This window comes from Chaetomium globosum, genomic scaffold, assembly GCF_000143365.1.
Source record: "Chaetomium globosum CBS 148.51 scaffold_5 genomic scaffold, whole genome shotgun sequence".
NCBI lineage: Eukaryota > Fungi > Ascomycota > Sordariomycetes > Sordariales > Chaetomiaceae > Chaetomium > Chaetomium globosum.
In genome coordinates, this window is record NT_165980.1 from 2,552,352 (window position 1) to 2,572,392 (window position 20,041).

Genomic DNA, 20,041 nt, shown 5'->3' on the forward strand with positions numbered 1-20,041 from the left:
AGGCTCTGCCGGGGCGCCATCTCTTCCCAACGAGCAACTAGCCCCGCGTCAGCGGCGGCTGCATCCGGTTCCGAACGGGGTTGGAGAAAATGGCTCCTCTTTCATCGGTTACTCTCTTCAGGCGGCAACCCACAAGCAGCAAGGGGCCATGAACACGGCCAACCCGTTCCAAAGCTCTACGGACAGTGGGTATCATCCAGGATGGACACGTCAACCGAACGAAACGGAATTTGCGGCGCCGGCAACCACCCAATTTGACCCCAACCTGGCAATCTCACATTGGATGGATCCCTTCGCGAGCCATCAATTTCCGGGAAGCATCCAGGCTAATCAACCTTCGGTCCCCGGAATCTTGGAAAGCTATCAACCAACCCCGGCAGCATATGGCCCTCACCTCGACGGAGGATCCCTTTATTCGGGCTTCTCTACCCGGTAGACAACTCGAGTGCACGACTTGGCGGTTTTCGAATGAGACAGAAGATGACAAACCTGGGAGGAGTAGAGACAGCAAGACAGCCGCTTCGGTTGCATGCATCGTTGCCGTTCGTCGACCCCGAACACCGGACCGAACACGAACAACAGTTGTACGATTTTACGATTTCACGATTTCATTTTCTTTTCACGTTTCCGTTGGCGACTCGGCCATTCAACATGGTTGAGTTAACTAGCCTTTCCAAGAGCCGAGAGCCTTCTTTCTCAGGCAAACGAGACATACGTTCTAGTATCGATAGATACATGGGTGAAATAAATGTTCCTCTTGTACCTTCTCTTGATATTTCTTTTCCTTTTTTACTCTCGTGAGTCTCAACTCGAGTGTCTGTCAAAAGCTCCGCACTGACTAATCAATCAACAACCAAGGCTGAAACGGCCTATGAGTTGTCTAGCTATGTTATGAGGCGCCCGGAGAGGACGGTAGTCCGGTTTTGATGACTGCGGGAAGATGCCAAGGCCAAGCCGATTTCAGATCCGGGTCCGGTCCATGCCGGCCCCGGCCCCGGCCCCGGCCGGTGCGAGCCGGATTGAAGTGGGCCGGAACTGACCGGGCCAATCGGGTGCAATCATCAAAGCTTAAAAGCACGCAATCGTCTAGCGCCCCAAATCATCACGTCGAGTCACCAAAATCCGAGACATCGAACGTCGCCCAATATGATTCGCGACAACTGCCTCCGTGGCCCAGATCGTGCGACCGGGAGTTGACGATTGTAATCCTGCCAACATCACACATCCAGGAATTCCACGCAGCCGATCCTGATGGAGAATTTAAACCCCAAGAGGTTCATCAGTCGGCCCGTCGATGACGACGCCGCAGACAGCGAAGGCACGGGCGAGACCTTCGACTACGATGGGTTGGCTGGCATCGGAACCGAGCCGAGGCAGATTGGGGTTGCTGGCGCGATGTTCCTGATTTTGAACAAGATGATCGGGACTGGGAGTAGGGCCCCTCCGTCCACGCACTGTCGCACGCATCAGAAATGGCAAGCTGCTAACACCCCATCCAGTCTTTTCAACCCCTTCCAGCATATTCGCGGCCACCGGGTCGGTAGGGATCAGCTTGCTGCTATGGGCAGTCGGTACGTTCTCCTGTACCCCGCTCACAGGCAACCAGCCCGCCCTTGAAGTCCACGACTGACCGACATCACCCAGCCGGTCTCCTCACGCTCTCCGGCCTCAGCGTCTACCTAGAATTTGGCCTCGCCATCCCCCGATCAGGCGGGGAAAAGAACTACCTTGAGCGCATCTTCCGGCGCCCGCGGCGGCTCGCCACCAGCGTCTTCGCCGTCCAGATCGTCCTCCTCGGCTTCTCCGCCGGCAACTCCCTCGCCTTTGGCCGCTACGTCCTCCTCGCCGTCGGCCACCCTATGCCCGACGGCTGGATCCCCCGCGCGATCGCTGTCGCGTGTATGACCTTTGTCGTGGTGCTGCACGGGGTGTTTCCGAAATGGGGACTCCGACTCACGAATGCCCTCGGCATCTTCAAGGTCCTCGTGCTATTGCTGATCGTCTTCTCCGGGTTCGCGGCCCTTGCCGGTTACCGGCTGGTTCCGGATCCCCACAACTTTGACGACTTCTGGGCGGTCGAGAAGGGTGACGGGTATGGCGGCGGCGGGGCCTACGCGTATGCGACCGCGCTGTTGCAGGTCGTATACAGCTACAAGGGCTGGGAAAACGCCAACTACGTCATGGGGGAGCTGAAGAACCCGCAGAGGACGCTCAAGATCGCAGCCCCCCTTGCGGTTGTAGGGATTACCGTGCTGTACGTGCTCGCTAACGTCGCGTACTTTGCCGCCATTCCGAAGAGAGAGCTTGCCAAGTCCGAGGTCATCGTAGCCGGCCTGTTTTTCCGGAATATGTTCGGAGAGAGCGTAGCGGCGAGGAGTCTTCCGGCGCTGGTGGCTCTCAGCAACATCGGCAATGTGTTGGCTGTAAGCTTTGCCCATTCCCGAGTCAACTATGAATTGGCTCGAGAGGGGGTTCTGCCGTGGAGCAAGTTCTGGGCATCCACCAAACCCTTTAACACGCCTGCCGCTTCAGTAAGTGCCCGCTCAGTAACCCCCTTGAACGGTCCAGCGACTAACCTACCGGCCCAGCTCCTCCTCCACTGGATCGTCACCATCATCGTCCTCCTCGCGCCCCCACCCGGACCAGCCTACAACTTCATCGTCAACCTGTATGTCCAACCTCCCCTCCCCTCCCTCAACCCCACACCTCACACCGAAGCCCATCACCTTCCCCCAAAACCCATCAACTAACCCCCCCCCCCCTCCCATCAGATACACCTCACCCCGGCGACCTGGATCAACGGCCCTCGTCGGCCGGCGGCCGTCCTGTACCCTCCGCCCTTCGCCGCGCCGAGCGCTGGTCCTCGCCCTGGCAGACCTACTTGCCCGTGCCCGTCGTCTATCTGTGCTTGAACATCTTCCTAGTCGTCACCCCCTTTGTGCCGCCCAATAGGGATTGGAATGCGGACGGGTACCCGTATTATGCCTTTCCGTTGGTGGGGACGGGGGTGTTGGTGCTGGGGGTGGGGTATTGGGTTGTTTGGAGGGGGGTTTGGGGGGTGCGGGGCGTGGGGGTGATGGACGTGAGTGGTGAGGTGGGGGAGGGGGTGGTTGGTTATGGGAAGTTGGTGGACGTGGAGGGGGCGTTGCGGGATGGGGTGGAGGAACCGTTGTTGGGTGGGAGTGGTGGGAGTAAGGTGCGAGGTTATAATAGTGTTGATTGATGGTATAAGGGAGGAGACATGGGCTTGGGTTTGTGTTTACTGGTTTGAAGTGCGGAGCTCGTTTGGAATTGTTGATCGATAGAGTTGCTAATGTTTTATCTTTAACATTGTCGGTTTTCTCATCACAATCGGCTGCGTGGAATCCCTGGATGTGTGATGTTTGCAGGATGACTGTCCCCAACTCCTGGTTGCACGATCTTGGTTTCGGAGGCAGTTGTCGCGGAATCATGTCTAAGTAGTTGCCTTAGTCTCTTTTTCTGTGGTTTCCTTTACTTCTGTTTTTCTTTTTTCTACCCCCTTCCCCCCCCCCTCCCTTCTTTTGCCTCTTCTTTTTTTCTCCCCTTTCGAATTCGGGTGTTTTCTAGCTAGAGAGAGGTGGATTGGTCTGAAATAAACCAATCAAGTATAGAACCCAAGTGGCAAATTCTACCCGGCTGTCTTCACTCTTTTGCGCGTCGAAGCTTGACCAGATATCGTATTGAACTTTGAGGTTGCCCAGGTACTACATGTACAATAAGAGACCGCCGGTTACTTTGTGACGCTCCAGGTCCCACCACGCGTCCGAGATGCTTTTTCCTTTGATTCCCTCTCCCTTACTTCGTTACAGTACCGAAGCAAGGATGCTGCGTCGGCAGCTGAACATGCACTCCGCACTTTCGTACCGTCCTACCGGCTGGGGTAGCGCCGGGCCACCGGACACAGCGCGGACGGAGGACATCCGAGCCCTCCATCTCTCCAATGAGAGCGAAATACGGCTCCCAGTGAGACAAGGCCGCCACAATACACCAGTCAAACAACGACAGACTAATATGATTTAATGACACTATCAGTACCTTCGTTGTTCCATTCATGAGCATCACGTTATTCTGTTGAGTACCAAAAGGTCTATTGATACCTTCCCAAATTCGAGTCCATGGTGCAATTCTGCAAAAAGACATTGCAAGTTCGGTAGGTACGTGCATGCTTAAGATACTCAATGTTGATCCGCACAATTTAGATTGAACATGTGAGTATATAAGAGCAAGAGTACCAAAGAAAAAACCGAGAGGAGGACCCAACCACCCGCCTCCCTTCCTCCTATTATTTGTCTCATTTTCGTCCCTCGATCTACACAGTCACATACCATGAAGCTGTCGGCAACCTTCCTCAACATGGTGGCTGTTGCATCCAGCCACACCATTTTTCAGAAGGTGTCAGTCAATGGACAGGATCAGGGGCAGCTTAAGGGCGTCCGCGCCCCCTCCAGCGACTACCCGATCATGAACATCAACGACGGAAACTTTGCCTGCAACACCGGCATCCAATACAAGGACAATACCATCATCAACATCCCGGCCGGAGCGCGGGTCGGTGCCTGGTGGGGACACGTTATCGGTGGTGCCCAGTCCCCCAACGATCCCGACCACCCAATTGCACGGAGCCACAAGGGTCCCATCATCGTCTACCTTGCCAAGGTCGACAATGCCGCCACGGCTGGTACTACGGGTCACAAGTGGTTCAAGGTTGCCGAGAGCGGCCTGAACGGTGGAGTTTGGGCAGTTGATACCATGATCTCTAACGCCGGATGGCACTACTTCAACATGCCGACCTGCGTCGCTCCCGGTGACTATCTGATGAGGGTCGAGCTCATCGCCCTCCACAGCGCGGGGTCCGCGGGACAAGCCCAGTTCTACATGGAGTGTGCCCAGTATGTTACAATTTCCAAAGAACGTCCCCTTACCTCCACCACATTTGACTGACCATTTCCTCTCCACCAGGATCCGTATCACCGGCTCTGGCACCAACACCGGCACGAACTTTGTCAGCTTCCCCGGAGCGTACAAGGCCGACCACCCCGGCATCAAAATCAACATCTACGACAACACTGGCAACCCGAATGGCGGCGGTCGGCCGTATCAGATTCCCGGGCCGCAGGTTCTTTCTTGCTGAATGGCGCATCTCGCAACGTGCTATGGGACGTCGTTATAGTCTAGTTCCTGTCTCAGCCATGCGGAATTTTGGTAGGAACTGTCTCTTACATCTAGGGATCTTGGGCCTTGAGTCCCAGCCTCTTGCGGCCGGGTCAAGGGGAGCCAAAATGTGAATGATCGTGCTAGAAGTAGACGTCTATTTGACAATACAGTTGTATGAACCCTCATAACTCATTCCCCTGTGGGTGTAGGTACCAGTACAACCTCAAGAGTGAGGGCACTGCCTCCCATCTCCTGCAGCGTCGACCAGGCCGCTCTCCTCAAGTGCTTATGGTGTCCATTCAGGCCGGGGGTGACGTCCTACCATCTAGTCAGCATGAAATATCAAGGTTGAAGCCAGCGACGCAATCGTACCGTGAATAGTTGTGATCCTCAACGCCGCAGTGTCGTGAGGCGCCACGTTCAAGGCAATCTTCCCGCGGAATCTGCCCAAGTCTTTCCCGGTCCACATGTCGTGGACGAGGTACTCGGCATTGGAGCGATGGCGCAGCGCCGGGATGCTATTGAACTGGACATGCATCTTCACAATCTTATCCTGCGTGTTTAGCATAAAGAGGTGAAGGCCCTTCACCGAAGTGCCCACCCAGTACTCGGCGGGATGAACCATGTCCGAAGTGCCATCCTCGTTGTAGCCCCACTTGAAAGGCATTGCCGAGGCACCGTACACAGGATCCTGGTTGAAAGCGATCAGCTCCTTGTTGGAGAGGATGTCGAGGATGGGCTTCTCGATGGTGTCAAGCCGAGTGCCAATGATAAGGGGGCTCTTGAGCATGCACCACAGTGCAAAGTGACTCCTGCTCTCTTCGATGGTCAGGTTTCCGTTGCCAACCTCCAGCATGTCCCAATCGTTGTGCCCCCAAAAGTCGGTGGCGTTCCAGAGAAACGATGCCTGGTTTACGATGGGCATCAGACCCCAACTCCACTCGCTTTTGCCTTCCCACGCGGGCATGATGTCCCCCCACATTCTCCAGCTGTGGCCGGTGTTGTTGCCCCATTTTTCGACGTGGGCGTGGCCCCATGCGCAGAGGGAGTATTGGATTGTTCGGTTTTGTTTGAGGAGAGCATCTCGCATCGCATTGTAGCGTTTGGCGGTCTTGGACTTTCCCCAGTCGTAGCCGATGGGTGCATCGGTGTTTGGCCCTTCCGGAACGTACTCGTATTCATCAGTAAACTCGGTAGGAACGTTGCAGTTGTCGTATTTGAGGTCTGCAGTGCGAACAGTCAGCTGGTGCATGGGTGGGAGGGTTGGCAGGTAACAGACAGTCAACGCCCCATTTGTTAAAGGATGCTGCATCGATTTCCTCGTAGCCAAGTGAGCCAGCATAGCCCCCGCACGTGTCGGTTCCTAGATGATTCTCTCAGTATTCCTCAGCGAACGGCCATGCCATGCAAGTCGGGTAGCATAATACAAGAAAACGGGGGTACGAACCAGCGTCACTGTATATCCCAAGTTTCAGTCCCAGAGAATGAATCACCTCAGCAGTGTGGCTGATCCCTTGGGGAAACTTGGCTTCGTCCGGCAAAATCTCCTTCGTAGTTGGGTCTCGTCTCTTCTCCTTGTCGCTCCAACAGTCGTCGATGTTGACATATTCGTAACCCACGTCTTTTAGGCCCAATGAGATCAACAGCTCGCCAACCTTGATAAAATCACTGTCCTTGATGTCACAACCGTACTCATTCCACGAGTTCCAGCCCATAGCTGGAAGGCGTCCCGTCCCATCTTGGCTAATGATGCCCACTGTTGGTCCGGCTAGGACGAGTCCCGAGAGTACATAGAGTACTAGCATACTGAGTAAATGTCTTCTGACTGAGATAATTAAAGGGTGATGAATCTTAGACTTAGAAGGCTCAACCTAGGTAGTCACTGAAGTCCATGGATTGCATTCTTCTCTTAAGAAGTACTTTTTTTCTTGAACAACAATGGCTGCCTCAAGGGTCCCGAAAAGAATGCGGAAGTAGTGGCTCCGCACAGCCAAGCTAGGGAGCTGCCATTGAGTCTGCAATGCATGTCTGATCATTGGAAGTCTGCATATTCGCTAGGAGTGATTTCCCCCGAGGTGGGAGGGGCAAAGAGGTGTTTATACCCCGGGAGTTACCGATGAAGCGAGTTCCCTCAAGTTCGGTCATCGGGTACGCTTGACGAGACGAGGAGACGGGAACTGGGCTTCTTCCCAGCCGTTACATCCCGAGGTGCCGCGGTCCTAGTGCCATGCATGCTTTGCAGTTTGTACCATCCTCAACCTTTCCTGAAATGGTGTCTGATGGGTTCTAAACATCGGGCCCGGGCGATATGACCAAAACCGTCCGTTGGGGCGGGTGTACTTATACATTTGGGACCCCAAAGATTGTAAATTACTACAAAGTATGGATCCTATTATGGGCTCAGCATGTTGTGTCCAGATCTATGGCAATTGGAATATGTTGAGGTGGACCTTTGGCGGAGGTACTTCAGTCCATGCAACTTGACTCCTTGCGGGGGGGTTAACTCACGAATCCGACTGTTACTACCCCCCCCCCCCCTGGAAAGGCACGGCGGCCGCCCCTCCGCTGAGCCTCCTCAGGGGGAACGCTCAACGCACCAATCAAGACCACTATTCGAATTACCCGTGCTGTCGCCCGCGAGACGTGTCGTCAAGAATAGGTTAAAAACAGGGGCTAAGCATTCTTCAAGGGATTCGTAGGTACTGGGAGGGGAAAGGATAACAACTTGTATTTCCAGGAGGCCACGGCATGGCTGGCGACGTCGCCTAATCATCGTACGGTGGCCTAGATTAGGACGTGGGGATATGGGACAAGGGCAGATACGTATACCGAATCATCTTTTTCTCCGTCTCGTTGGTGGATTAACACGACGCCGAGAGCGGCCGCACAAGTACCCATTAGGGGAAGATTGCACTCAGCATTTCGCGGTGATTGGAGTCCCTGCCGTGTTTCCACAAAACTGCCAGGGTACCAAAAACCCGCCCTAAGGGAAAAGTTAGCCATCGAGAATAAATGTAAGTGAGGTGATATAATATAATACATCTCTAGTAACGACCTCTTCTTAGACAGATGCCCCCAATGACCCCATTGAGTGAGCTATCCATGAACAGGGGGGAGCACTGGACTTCTCCTAATTCCCAACGTCAGTTTCCGGCATTCTGCTGACTGCAGCATTTGACCAGCCCCCATATCACTTCTCGAGGTGGGTATATATCTAGCAAGCGGGAGCCTTTAAGTCTACCCCCATCCGTAACCTCGAGACAGAGACATGGGTACCACCATTAGACTTGTACCTAAACAAACGGCTTGCCGATTTCGAAAACCGACTCCAACGACCCGATCTGGACGACGGTCGAGGCGGCAAGAAGACGGCGGCGAGCGTTGTCCTCACCGCCTGCCGCAAGATTCAGCAGAGACTCAGCTCGAGGAGGGGCAACAGGGGCCGACCGTGAACCTTGGGACCTCAAGGGCCTACGGCGGTGGAGAGAGCCGCGGGCACGGCTATGCGCTGGACGGGGGGAACCGTTGATACGAACAGGGTAGTAGAAGAGGCTTTGAAAGCCAGATGGTTAAAGGAACGGGACGGCAGGGCAATCACCAGGCCGGCGGACGACTTTGACCATCAGCAGGAGACGCTATTCCGGAACGAAACCCTAAGGAGGCACGACGGTCTCAGCAAGGCAAAGAGCTCACTGCTGATTCAAATCCGGACGGGAGCGATAGGCTTACGGGACTTCTTGTTTACACGGGGAGTCCCGGAGGTTCTGACTCCTGCCTGCGAGTGTGGCGAGGGACGAGAGACTGCCGAACACCTGGTAGTGTGGTGTTTGGCCCCACCGTTGACTCGAAGATGGGAGAGAACTGGAATTCGGACACGACGGGACTTTTACTCTATTCTACACGGCATCAATCCCACGACTGCACGGCTCGCGAGGAGAGTCCTCGACTGGCTGATGGACTCGGGGAAGCTGCCGATGTACAACTTAGCCAGGAGGCTCGAGCTGGAAGCGGCGGCCTGAAGCGCCCCCGTTCGGAGGCCAGGAGGCCTCCTCTCTTTGTATACGCAGACTCACCAGAACGCATCGTTCCTTGATTGTTGGTATGGGTTTTTCACCCGGCCCGGGAGGGCACGGTTTTCCTGTACACTAAATAGCTGAGGGTCCGGCACGCCCTAGGGCATAGCGGAGTATGAATAATAAATAAATATTAATGTCGATTCAACAACGGATGATGACGACGACAGGAGTGGAAATGGGCCACATCCAGAGAGCCTCAGTCCTTCCTATCTAGCCAGAAACGTCAAACTCAGAACAACCAGAGAAACGGCATTGGACTCTTGGAGCACCCTCGTGGTGTACTATGAAGCTCAGCACACCCGGTGTGTAAAAGGACTTTAGTATCTGGTACTTGCTTGCGCTTGTTGACGTTCCTGTGTATTTTGTAAGGCCCGAAGCCCGATGTTCAACTGCAAGAACCGGAGCACCTCCCTCCGGGGTTTCGGTTCCTTGATACGGACTGCAGATCTCTACGAAATACAGCCGCGACTAGACCGTAACCCACTGAAAGTCCGTTAGTCTTTTAATCCATCGGACACAATTTTCCAGCTGTCCCCACGTATCCAGGTTATTGAGCGTACTGGGGTCCAAACTGCCAGATCGGCGGAGGAAGCGGCTCCGGATCCCCAAAGATTTGGTTGCTCGTCCAGCTGAAATACTGCGTTCATATCATTTGTCATATTTTAGGGTATATAAAAGCCAGGCTAAACGGTCTACCTTATCGAGGTTATAGTTGCTCGTGATATCCTTTCTGGACTTGGTTGGTAACAGTATCTGCGTCCTTCGAAGTGTTGCAATATGGTTTCTTTGAGAAGCATCGGGCTGCTAGCCCTCGCTGTTGCGAACACTGGACTTGTAAACGCCCAGACCAAAGTCAGGATCATGGCGCTGGGTGACTCCATCACCGGAAGCCCCGTAAGAGACCAAGCCTTCCTCCCCTCATATCACCCCGGCAGTCCTACAAACTGTCAGCGCACCCGCTAACCTAAGTGGCCAGGGCTGCTGGCGGGCTCTTCTTTGGCGGGAGCTGCAGGACGCCGGTATCCAGAACACGGACTTTGTCGGGACGCTCCCTGGACAGGGCTGTGGTTTCGACTACGACGGGGAGAACGAGGGCCACGGTGGATTCCTAGCCACGAATATCGCTAGCCAGAACCAGCTGGTGGGATGGCTCTCCCAGACCGAGCCCGACGTCGTCATGATGCACCTGGGGACCAACGACGTGTGGAGCAACCTGTCGCCGAGCACGATACTTGGGGCTTTTGACACGCTTGTAGAGCAGATGCGCGCTAGCAAGCCGACGATGAAGATTCTGGTATGGAGATGTTGCGGTTGTTTTGTTTTTGACTCCTGAGGGGTACATACACGTTTGACCGCGCTGACATCGACAAACCATAGGTCGCCCAGATCATACCGATGAACCCGCCAAACTGCGCCGGATGCGGGCAGCGTGTCGTGAATTTGAACGAGGCAATTGCGGAATGGGCTCCAACGGTCACGACGGCGGAAAGCCCCATTACTGTGGTGGACTGCTGGACGGGATTTGACACTGCCTCGATGACCGGCGATGGTGTCCACCCCAACGAAAACGGGAACGATGCCATGGCGAAGTGCTGGTATGGCCCGCTTGCCGAGGTGATTAAGGACTCGGCGTAGCGAGAGGGTAACCTCCATCTGTTGGCCATTGAGATCAACCATTCCTGGATGAATATGGTAAATGCGCTCATTGGTGGCGTATTGGATATTGGGCTAGATAGGTAACAAACAACAAGTATGGTATCCTGTCCCAGTTACGTCCTCTTGCCATTCGTTGTAGCCACACCGCAACGGCTTCTTCCGCCGTTCTCATCTCGAGTTGCATGCGGTGGTCGCACAGCATACGGGCCGCTATACGGCCAACGACACTTCCGGCGTAAAAGCCCTGTTCGGCTCCTTCATGTCTTCGATAAGATACGAGCGCGTGCTTCAAACCGGCGGTGGTATCTTTGGCCTCCCCGGGTTCCTCATTGACGATCCAGTCGATCCACATCATTTGAAGGGATGATTCGGGCCTCCCTTGGCCCAGGGAATCACGGGCAAAGGCTTGCCAGCACAACTCTGACATAGGTAGCCGATCGGCTACTTCGTACGAGTGTCCGGTCCATCCAGGGTGGGCGATAAATAAAAATATTCGATTGGTCAAAAATCAATACGCAAGACGTGATCCGATCTGAGACGCTCTTCCCAGTTGCCGGATTTAATACCAATAAAAACCAATCTCATTCCCTCGACGACCGTACAGCTTGGGTCCACGAAGTCAATGCTGCAGTGTTGCCAGCTGAAATAGCCGACAACTGCCGTTGCAAATGTTCCCCCGGGGGCTGCACCCCCTTGACATCCCTGTTGAGAGGATGGCCTGGCTTGAAAACCCGCATCTTTGGAGGCCGACAAAGACTCTCTTCCACCGATAGCGCTACGGCGGACACAGACTCTCCGGACCGCAGTGTGGCGGAGGACACAGAGTCCTCCGATGACGTACCTTTGTGGCATGTGGTCTCTCTGTCATCGGTGGCCAGGTATTTTACGAAGTATCTCGAGCATTTTGGAAAATACTTGGATGTCAGGCACCATGTTGCAGCCCTGCGATATTTGACTTTCACTGCGCTCGACGTTCGCCATTCCTGCTGCGGCTCTAACTACGGGATACGGAGTTATTACGGGGAGTGGACCTGGGCTGAAGAAGAACAAGCTTACGAACTGGGGTTATTGGACGAGCTGCTCGTGGAATTTGAGGAACAGATCATGGCAATCCTTCAAGGCCCAATTCCTGGGGTTGATGGTGTTGTCCGTTTCTGGAAAGAAACCTGGGTACGTCGAATGAGGGATGTCCTGTGCCGGCTCCAAGGGGATGATTTGACCGAAGACGAGAAACGAGGGGCGGAAGAGATTTGGCGTGGTTTGGGATATTAGGCCCAGGCCCCTCGAAGTGAAGGGCAATCCCTATGACAGAACTGCACTCGAGCATTGGCTGTATGAATTGGAGAAGATTGAAGCAGAGTGCTAGTTGATATCAATGATAGAGATCGAAAACTGGAAATTGGAAAGACCTCAATGATGATTGCCATGATGGGCCTTGGGATAGATTGAACAATGCCAATGATCACTTTTTCTGCTTCAGTGTCTAGTTATTTAGCTGGTATCTCAAACGAAGGTATCTAACAGTTTTGAAAACAACCCAATCCCCATGCATGACCTGTCTGCAATGCACCTGCTCGTGCATTCATGCCTCCTTCAGCAAAACCCAAAACGCCTTTTTTGACTCTCCATTTGCCCCTCTATCCCAAAACATGATGCAGAGGGTGAAACCCACATGACCCCACGCTCAGCCCAAGAAATGAAGATAGACAAGTGCCTGGCGCTCGTTTGACCGCGGTGTCTGTCGTGGATGACCCATCCGTGGTGGATGACCGAGTCAAGGTCGACGGAAGACATCGAGACATGGGCTGACAGCAATCTAGGCAGCCGGGACGGAAAGCCCCCGCGCCGGGGTCGGATTCCGCCGCTAGACGGGTCAGCTAGCCAAGCCAAGCTAGCCTTCACGATGCTTGGTCGGGAGCTTCGACCGTTTCGCTTCTCACATGTCGATCGGCATTCGCGTCTTGGCGTTGGTGGTCCATGACCGACCCCTGCTCTTCACGAGCGGCAGCGTCCGTTGGATGATTCGGATAAACGAGCGGGAGAGACTCCGCTTCAAAGGGACCGACCCAAGCATGATGAGTTCCGGGTTGTTGCTTGGAGAGGACCGCGAAAACGACATGAAAACAAGAAAAGAAGAAAACCGGGAAAAAGAAGAAGGTCTAAATCGACCAGCGATGTTTCTCGGCCTGCAGAACCAAACAAACAGACAGAAAGAAGAAGAAAAGTAAACAAACCAGAATGGCAGAGCCCGCTGAACCACGATGTGCTTGTTGTGACGATCTACATCGCTGGCCCCAACCCGACCTGCCTGGGGGCGGGCGGGCAGCGGTATAAGAAGACGTGGCCCCTCCCGGGTCACGACTGGGGGCCGCTGACGCCGTTTTAGAGGACCCGTTGGTTATGAATGCAGAGGGTTATGCGCTGTTGAGGCCGTTGGACCCGGCCTGGAGGAGGAGGGCAGGAGGCACCGAAAATAGGGCGCTGCCGGCGGCGTGGAGAGGCGCCGTTGGTGTTTCGTTTGTTTGCGTGACAGGCCGTGGGGGTTGTGATAGGACCGTGCCGTAGACGTGGAGCCGGACGACGCCGAGGGTGGAACGGTTGGATCCATGTCGAAACCCGCGGGGGGATGAAACTGTGCTCCCTCCAACCTCCCATTTGGCTTATCGTCGCATTTATTGTTGTCAATCCTTCTGGGAGCAGAGGGCGGTGTACATGTAAGTCGACTTGGGTTGATAACTCCAGCCCCTTACCGTAGGTAGGGAGGTGATGAGCCCTTCCAGTATGTCCCCAAATGCTGACGGGTTACCTAATTATGGGGAATAACTGTCCATCTTAGGTTCAATGCTACATGCTTCATGCTCGTCACTCACCGCTCCGTTGGGTGACTTCCTCGGTCGTTCAATGCTACCACGACCCGCCCAAGCGGGGGAAAAGGGGGGATTGTTGGGAATTTTTGTTTCTCCAACAACCACATCTTTTCAACTTTGTGCGAAGCTCCGCTCGCAACCTCCCTGCCGAGCAAAGTTTATGCGGCACATGTGCTTGGCAGAGAGCCAACAACAAGAACTTGCCAAGGTAGTTTGTCCATGTCCGGAGAACAGTGGACGTTGGTGGGAGCCCTTATCATGGCGGAGAACCACTGCAAATTAGTTACATAACTAGCTGCTTTGTCCTACCATCCATTACCATTCACTCGGGTCTCTGAACCGTTTCCCAACACTCGACACGGGCCCGCATGAGTTGCGTTCAATGTTGCACTGCATGCTCTTCCTCATCGGGACTGGTATGTCTCACGAACTCGGCCAGGTCACCTGGGGCGAGTTCCCAGTCACCTAGGTAGCCTAGCCAACTATTGCAACTAATCTGTATCTAGCAGCTGGCTCCGCTAAGGGGCGCCATTGCCTCTTTGCCCCCCGGAGCAGCTTGGACGCTGAATATCCGCATTGGCTATTTAAAATGACCGGAGACCCCAGTTGCTTCTTGAGAGGCGGAAGTAACCCCGGGACTTCGCATCCTTTCCTTATCATACTGTGTATACGAGAAGAGGCGCAAACAATCACACCATGTCGTTCCCCGTACCACCAGCGGGTGCCAAGGGCGCCCTTGACTCTGCCACTCCTCTGCCCGTGGTAGTCGAAGAAGCCACGGCAGCCTGGTTCAGCCAGATCCTCGGCCGCCCTGTCGCCACCGCGGAGCTGGTCGAGGCCATCCACGGAACAGCAAGCAAGCTGCGTTACAAGCTCACATACGAGGACAGCAGCGATGCCGCCACGCTGCCCACGCACGTCTGCATCAAGGGCGGCTTCAACCCCGCCATCATCAAGCTGCACCCCACCTTGAACGCCGTCTACCGCCGCGAGGCCGAGTTCTTCTACCACATCGCCCCGACCGTGTCGATGCGCCTACCGCCCGCCTGGTACAGCGGCAGCGATACCGTCACGGGCCAGGGCATCGTGGTGTTCGACGACCTCAAAGCCAAGGGCTACAGCTTCGGCAACCCAATCGAGGCCTGGCCCGTCGAGCGCGTGCGCGCCGGCGTCGAGGAGCTCGCCATGCTGCACGCGAAGACGTGGGGGGCGAAGGAGGCGGACTTCCCTTGGCTCAAGGAGGGCCTCTCCCTGCGCGAGGTCATCCTCTCCCTGATGACCGAGGTCGCGTGGGCGGGGCGCTTCCTCGACGAGGCGGCCAAGCCACCCGTCTCGGACGATCTGATCGATCGCGAGCGGTGGATCCGGGCGTTCAAGACGCTGTGGACGACCACGAACCAGGAGCACTTGGTCGTCGCGCACGGCGACACCCACATCGGCAACACCTTCATCACCCCCGCCGGCGAGCCGGGCTTCCTCGACTGGCAAGGCCTGCACGCTAACTCGTTCCTCCACGACGTCACCTACTTTGTCGTGGGCGCGCTGACCGTCGAGGACCGGCGCGCGAACGAGGTCGAGCTGTTTGAGCATTATCTGGCCAAGCTGCACGAGGCCGGCGGGCCCAAGCTGGAGAAGGCGGCTCTTTGGGATGACTACCGGAAGCATCACGTCCATGGTTTCGCCTGGGCTCTGGCGCCGCCACTGATGCAGCCCAAGGACATCGTTGACGCCATGACTGTGAGGCACATGGCGGCCATCGTCGACCACAAGAGTCTAGAACTGCTGGAAAGCCTCCCCGGGTATGTCACGGAGGTGTAATTCAAGTTGTGCGGCAAAAAGCAAGAATGGGAGAGGGGGCGTGGTGAGGGAACGCAACCCCAGCAATAATGTATGCAGCTAAGATGTTAATTGTGGCGCCGCGCAGCCAATAAATGAATCGAATGACATGGTGGTGTGCTTCTGAGACAAAATTCGGGAGTGGGATCCAGACTGCCGGCCTTCAAGCCATGTAACCACATCCCTGGGTCTCGGTTACTGTCCCCCGTCCTCCCTCGTGCCCATTTGGAGTCATTCCCCAACCCCACCTCTTCGGAAAGAAAAGCACCTGGTAGCTTGGCAAATGGAACGACAAATGCTGGGCAACAAGACGTGACTGGTCGGGTTCGGTCCGCTCCTTGCATAACACCAACGGCGGACCCGCTCCCCGTGCAAGTCCTTGAAAACCCGCACTCCTCCTCTGTACCCCATACTATAGGCGATTTAATCCCGGTAAAGACGCCTTGCTTGGAGTGGGACATCACTAAGGGGTCTCTTTTTTCCTTCCTTCCGTGGGCGGGGGGGAGGGAGGTCGAAGAAAGCTAGACCCTAGAAGGGAGCCACAGGGGTGGGATTCAGATCAGCGAGAGGTGTTGGTCTCAATTTTGATTCTTTTTCCTCATCCTTCTGCGACGCTGAAGACGCTCTTGCTACTCTCGGGTTGCATGCCGAACACCGAGCCTGGCGAGTCTGGTTCATTGATACGTTGCAAGGATAGGAAACCGTTGACCCACGCTGCCGGCAAGACCCAAGGCCCCTTGGGGCAGGCAGCTGAACCTGGGGCCCAAACGTTTTTTTTTTTTTTTTTAATATTTGGAAAAGGGGAAAAGGTGCCTGAAGAAGGCCGAGGACCTCATGTCCTTAAAGTGGGAACATCCCAAGACTTGGCCAGAGTCTGACTACTCGTCCTCGTCTTCGGGTCCTTCTGCTACCGCTTCTCTATCGAGAGAGGTTGATCCTGGTAGACATCAACAGACGGCCTGTAGCTAGCGACAATGTCTGTTCCCGCCGGTCCAGATCCGACGGCCATGGTGGGCTTGATGCCAGCACCGCTAGGCGTGACCCCCGACTTCTACCACACGACGCCGGTACAAGTCGCCTTCATGGCTGTCTTCGGCGTGACATATACGCTAGCGACGATAGCACTCATACTGCGCCTCTACACTCGGGTCTTTGTGGTGAAATCCGTGGGGTTCGATGAACGTAGGTTTTCTGGTTGGTTCTTGGAGATGCCGTTGACTGGGGGCTAACTTCGTTGCAGCGCTACTCATCGCCGCATGGGCGGTGACCTTGGCTTTCTTCGTTGTTTCGGTGAACGGTATGTGTCTGCCATATTGTCGAGATCGTAGCACGTTTGCTGACACCTTCCCTCTAGCTATGCCGGCGGGTTTTGGTAGGAATATGTACGAAGTAACACAAACGCAGCTCGTCGGATACCTAGAGGTATGCAAAGCTTGCTCGTACACGGAAACCGAGTGCAACGAATCTCACCGGCTGACCCCTGATGGAACAGCAACTACTCCTGTTAGCGTTAACCTATATCTGGCCGCCAACCCTAACCAAACTCTCCATCCTCGTCCTCTACTGGCGCATCAGCCCGGACAGAATCTTCCGGGTTTGCATCGTCGCCACCGCCGTGGTGCTCATCGCTTACACGGCCACCTTCACCGGCCTGTTCTGCGGACCCTGCAACCCCCTCCTCGGTACCCCCGAGAGCGCCGTCTGCCTCAACAACATCGCCGTCTCCCAAGCCGTCCTCAACATCGTCACCGACGGTGTCATCATCGTCCTCCCGATCCCCACCATCCACCGCCTGAACATGGGCCCTGAAGCAGCGCATCACCGTCGGCCTCATCCTAGGCCTCGGATCAGCGTACGTGTGAACCCAGTGCCACCAACCTTTCCCTTCCCTCCCACCCCCATACCAACCCTTCAACCAGCATCAACTAACTCCCCCCACGCAGCGCTTGGCATCGCCTCGATCGTGCGGGTCGCGTACGTGCGCGCCATGGTAGCCAACCCCGACGTCACCTTCACGCAATGCTCCGCGGCCGTCTGGTCGCTCCTCGAAATGAACCTGGGCATCCTATGCAACGCACTGGCGGCACTCAAACCCTTCGTCCGACAACACATGCCCAACCTCTTCTCGTCCAACGGGTGGGGCAGCGGGGGCGGGGCGGGCGGCGCCGACGGCAAACCCCAGCGGGGCGTCGTCGTCGTACCCCGTCCAAGCGCAGCCCGCAGCCGGGCGTGGGGGGCATACCTATCAGCTGCATAGTGTGGGGACGGGGAAGGGGGGAGGAGAGGAGTGGGGTGTGGGGGGGAAGAAAAGAGTCAAAGATGAAATATGTGGGTGGTGGGATCATCAGTTTTATGGTCTAGAAGGGTTATAAATTATATGGGCCAGGCATATAACCATGAGAACGGGAAGTGGGAAATCGGTATGTTTTTTGGGGCTCGCAGATACCCCGGCCCATTAACCGGTATAGAGGGTTGGGTTGGGGGGGAATGGGGAATTTGTGTGGGAAGGGGAAAGGGGGAGGACCTGAGGACCATTTTGCTCCCCGGCGTTGTGGGTTTATATTGTTGTTTTGGGACCAGGGGGATCTTTTCTGAGGTTTTGAGGAAGTATCATTAAAAAGGTTTGGGGTTCGAAAAAAAAAAAACTGATGGAACTTCTCCTGCGAGTTCGATGATGAATTCTGGCGCCCCCTATTATCGTTGAGTATTTCTTCGTGATACCATGCTTAAGTCACCTCGTCAAGGCTCGAGGCTAAAAAATGAAGGTCCATTTGATATGGTAGAATCACTCAAAGAATTCGGGAGCTCATTATTATTGACTTTTCCCTTTTAGAAAAGAGGAGTAGCCTACAATCGCGACATTATCCCATTCAGTTTACCAAATAACTATTCAATAAAAGAGAAATTGCATGGGGAATACATTGGCTCTTCATTTCTAAACCGCCCATTACTGTTGTATATATTGAGGTTAATACCGTCTCTTCTAACCTCAACAATCAAACAGGAGTGATACCTCGTTTTCATCATTCCATATCTCTTATTGCCTTTGGGTCGGTTCGGCTAAATCTCCTAGACTACCATCCTTGTTCCCCTAGCGACGATACAGTCGATCCACGCCATTCGAAGGGATTATTCGGGCCTCCCCTAGCTCAGGACGTGCTAGACAAAAGCTTGCCAACACAACTATAACGAGTGTTCCATCTGGAACGGGCGTCCTGCCGTTCTCCATCCAGGAGGTTGATCGTTTGGGGCGGGCAAAGAACAATATATCTATTATAGATGGCTAGGTCGAGGTCGCATCCTCGTGGTGTCGCCGACGGCCACGAGGGCAAGGGCCCTTTGGCACCTTATCATCCCCTTAGCATTCATTGAACCTGTTTGTTATTGTTTTTTTGGCTTAGCGATCATGGATTTTAGTCGATGGGCTTGCTATTTATGTCCTGTCCACCTAGAGTTTCCATCCACGTTCTCTTGCGTTAATATGCTCCGTCTTTTCTCGGGGTCAACATCATATAGGGATTGAATACTAACATTAGTATTATTGAATGTATTTCTATGTTTTTTTATCCTAGTAGCTATGGCTAGCGCACTGCATCCAGTTGCCAGGTTGGTTTATGCCGGGTATCATTACATTTTATAAGTGTATATTTATCAATGCATCATTAGACTGGTGGACCGGGTATATTACGAGTCGCCAGGCCCGCCGGTCCCCGAGTACCCCCTCATGCTCTCGCACTCGAGGTAGTTGTTCTCAATGAACGGCGTCGCCACCTGCACGCCGTAGATATTTGTCCACTCCGTCTCGCCCTCAAAGGGGAGAGCGCGCGCTTTTGATCCTGCCGCGCACGGGGACAGGCGCGTGCTCTCCGACTGACATGGTTGTGTTGAACAGCCGGATCATGTTGTCACACGACGTAGCGTTGGCGAAGGTAGGCTGATTCGTGATGTTCTTGAAGAGCTCCAGCGGGTAGGGGTTGAATTTGGGAAACGAGACGCGTGCCATCTCGAGCTCGACGAATTCTGAGGATGCCACGCTGCTGGCTCTGAAATACGTGTTTCCGTTGGGCAGGCGCTTGTAAGCGTCACACAACGGTGTGTACTTGGCCGGGGACACGATGGTTCCGTATGCTCGTGACCCTTCGACGGCGATATCATTCGTGGCGCTAATGAGCTGAGCTGGTGCCCAGCGGAACGAGGAATAGCCGTCCCCCGAGAGATCGAGAAAGGGGAACTCGAACCCAGCGCGCTGCAGATAGTCAATATCGTCCCATGTGCAAGCTTACCCGATCGAAATACGAACCGAAAAGTCCTCGAGGGTGATGCCATAAGCCCGAAGCTGGACATCATGATCATGTGCTGCCTGCATCATCACCGGGTACATCCCCTGGGGGAAGTCGGGGAGCAGGCTCGGGTAGCCACTTTCCAGGAGAC

At 54.8% G+C, this 20,041-nt stretch overlaps 8 protein-coding genes across 8 annotated transcripts; 6 read left to right on the top strand and 2 right to left on the bottom strand.

The window, feature by feature from the left end:
- Positions 1 to 383: 383 nt before the first annotated feature.
- CHGG_07667 (uncharacterized protein) lies at positions 384 to 2,952 on the top strand (the record flags this gene model as incomplete). The annotated part of the gene is made up of 7 exons (XM_001225322.1): positions 384 to 542; positions 859 to 912; positions 1,273 to 1,432; positions 1,500 to 1,571; positions 1,645 to 2,423; positions 2,589 to 2,668; positions 2,772 to 2,952. 7 exons carry the CDS (start codon positions 384 to 386, stop codon positions 2,950 to 2,952), a joined length of 1,485 nt encoding a protein of 494 aa, XP_001225323.1.
- A 1,422-nt stretch (positions 2,953 to 4,374) lies between these two features.
- Positions 4,375 to 5,152, top strand: CHGG_07668 (uncharacterized protein; the record flags this gene model as incomplete). Its single annotated transcript, XM_001225323.1, has 2 exons — positions 4,375 to 4,910; positions 4,981 to 5,152. The coding sequence occupies 2 exons, from the start codon at positions 4,375 to 4,377 to the stop codon at positions 5,150 to 5,152; spliced, it is 708 nt and encodes a 235-aa protein (XP_001225324.1).
- Positions 5,153 to 5,500: 348 nt separating this feature from the next.
- CHGG_07669 (uncharacterized protein) lies at positions 5,501 to 7,320 on the bottom strand (the record flags this gene model as incomplete). Its single annotated transcript, XM_001225324.1, has 3 exons — positions 5,501 to 6,399; positions 6,623 to 6,943; positions 7,278 to 7,320. 3 exons carry the CDS (start codon positions 7,318 to 7,320, stop codon positions 5,501 to 5,503), a joined length of 1,263 nt encoding a protein of 420 aa, XP_001225325.1.
- A 933-nt stretch (positions 7,321 to 8,253) lies between these two features.
- Positions 8,254 to 8,627, top strand: CHGG_07670 (uncharacterized protein; the record flags this gene model as incomplete). Its single annotated transcript, XM_001225325.1, has 2 exons — positions 8,254 to 8,317; positions 8,461 to 8,627. The coding sequence occupies 2 exons, from the start codon at positions 8,254 to 8,256 to the stop codon at positions 8,625 to 8,627; spliced, it is 231 nt and encodes a 76-aa protein (XP_001225326.1).
- A 1,401-nt stretch (positions 8,628 to 10,028) lies between these two features.
- On the top strand, positions 10,029 to 10,886 carry CHGG_07671 (uncharacterized protein; the record flags this gene model as incomplete). The annotated part of the gene is made up of 3 exons (XM_001225326.1): positions 10,029 to 10,145; positions 10,228 to 10,545; positions 10,629 to 10,886. The coding sequence occupies 3 exons, from the start codon at positions 10,029 to 10,031 to the stop codon at positions 10,884 to 10,886; spliced, it is 693 nt and encodes a 230-aa protein (XP_001225327.1).
- A 3,584-nt stretch (positions 10,887 to 14,470) lies between these two features.
- Positions 14,471 to 15,592, top strand: CHGG_07672 (uncharacterized protein; the record flags this gene model as incomplete). The annotated part of the gene is made up of 1 exon (XM_001225327.1): positions 14,471 to 15,592. One exon carries the CDS (start codon positions 14,471 to 14,473, stop codon positions 15,590 to 15,592), a length of 1,122 nt encoding a protein of 373 aa, XP_001225328.1.
- Positions 15,593 to 16,584: 992 nt separating this feature from the next.
- On the top strand, positions 16,585 to 17,867 carry CHGG_07673 (uncharacterized protein; the record flags this gene model as incomplete). Its single annotated transcript, XM_001225328.1, has 4 exons — positions 16,585 to 16,792; positions 16,851 to 16,907; positions 16,965 to 17,032; positions 17,103 to 17,867. 4 exons carry the CDS (start codon positions 16,585 to 16,587, stop codon positions 17,865 to 17,867), a joined length of 1,098 nt encoding a protein of 365 aa, XP_001225329.1.
- Positions 17,868 to 19,418: 1,551 nt separating this feature from the next.
- Positions 19,419 to 19,976, bottom strand: CHGG_07674 (uncharacterized protein; the record flags this gene model as incomplete). The annotated part of the gene is made up of 2 exons (XM_001225329.1): positions 19,419 to 19,856; positions 19,911 to 19,976. 2 exons carry the CDS (start codon positions 19,974 to 19,976, stop codon positions 19,419 to 19,421), a joined length of 504 nt encoding a protein of 167 aa, XP_001225330.1.
- Positions 19,977 to 20,041: the final 65 nt, after the last annotated feature.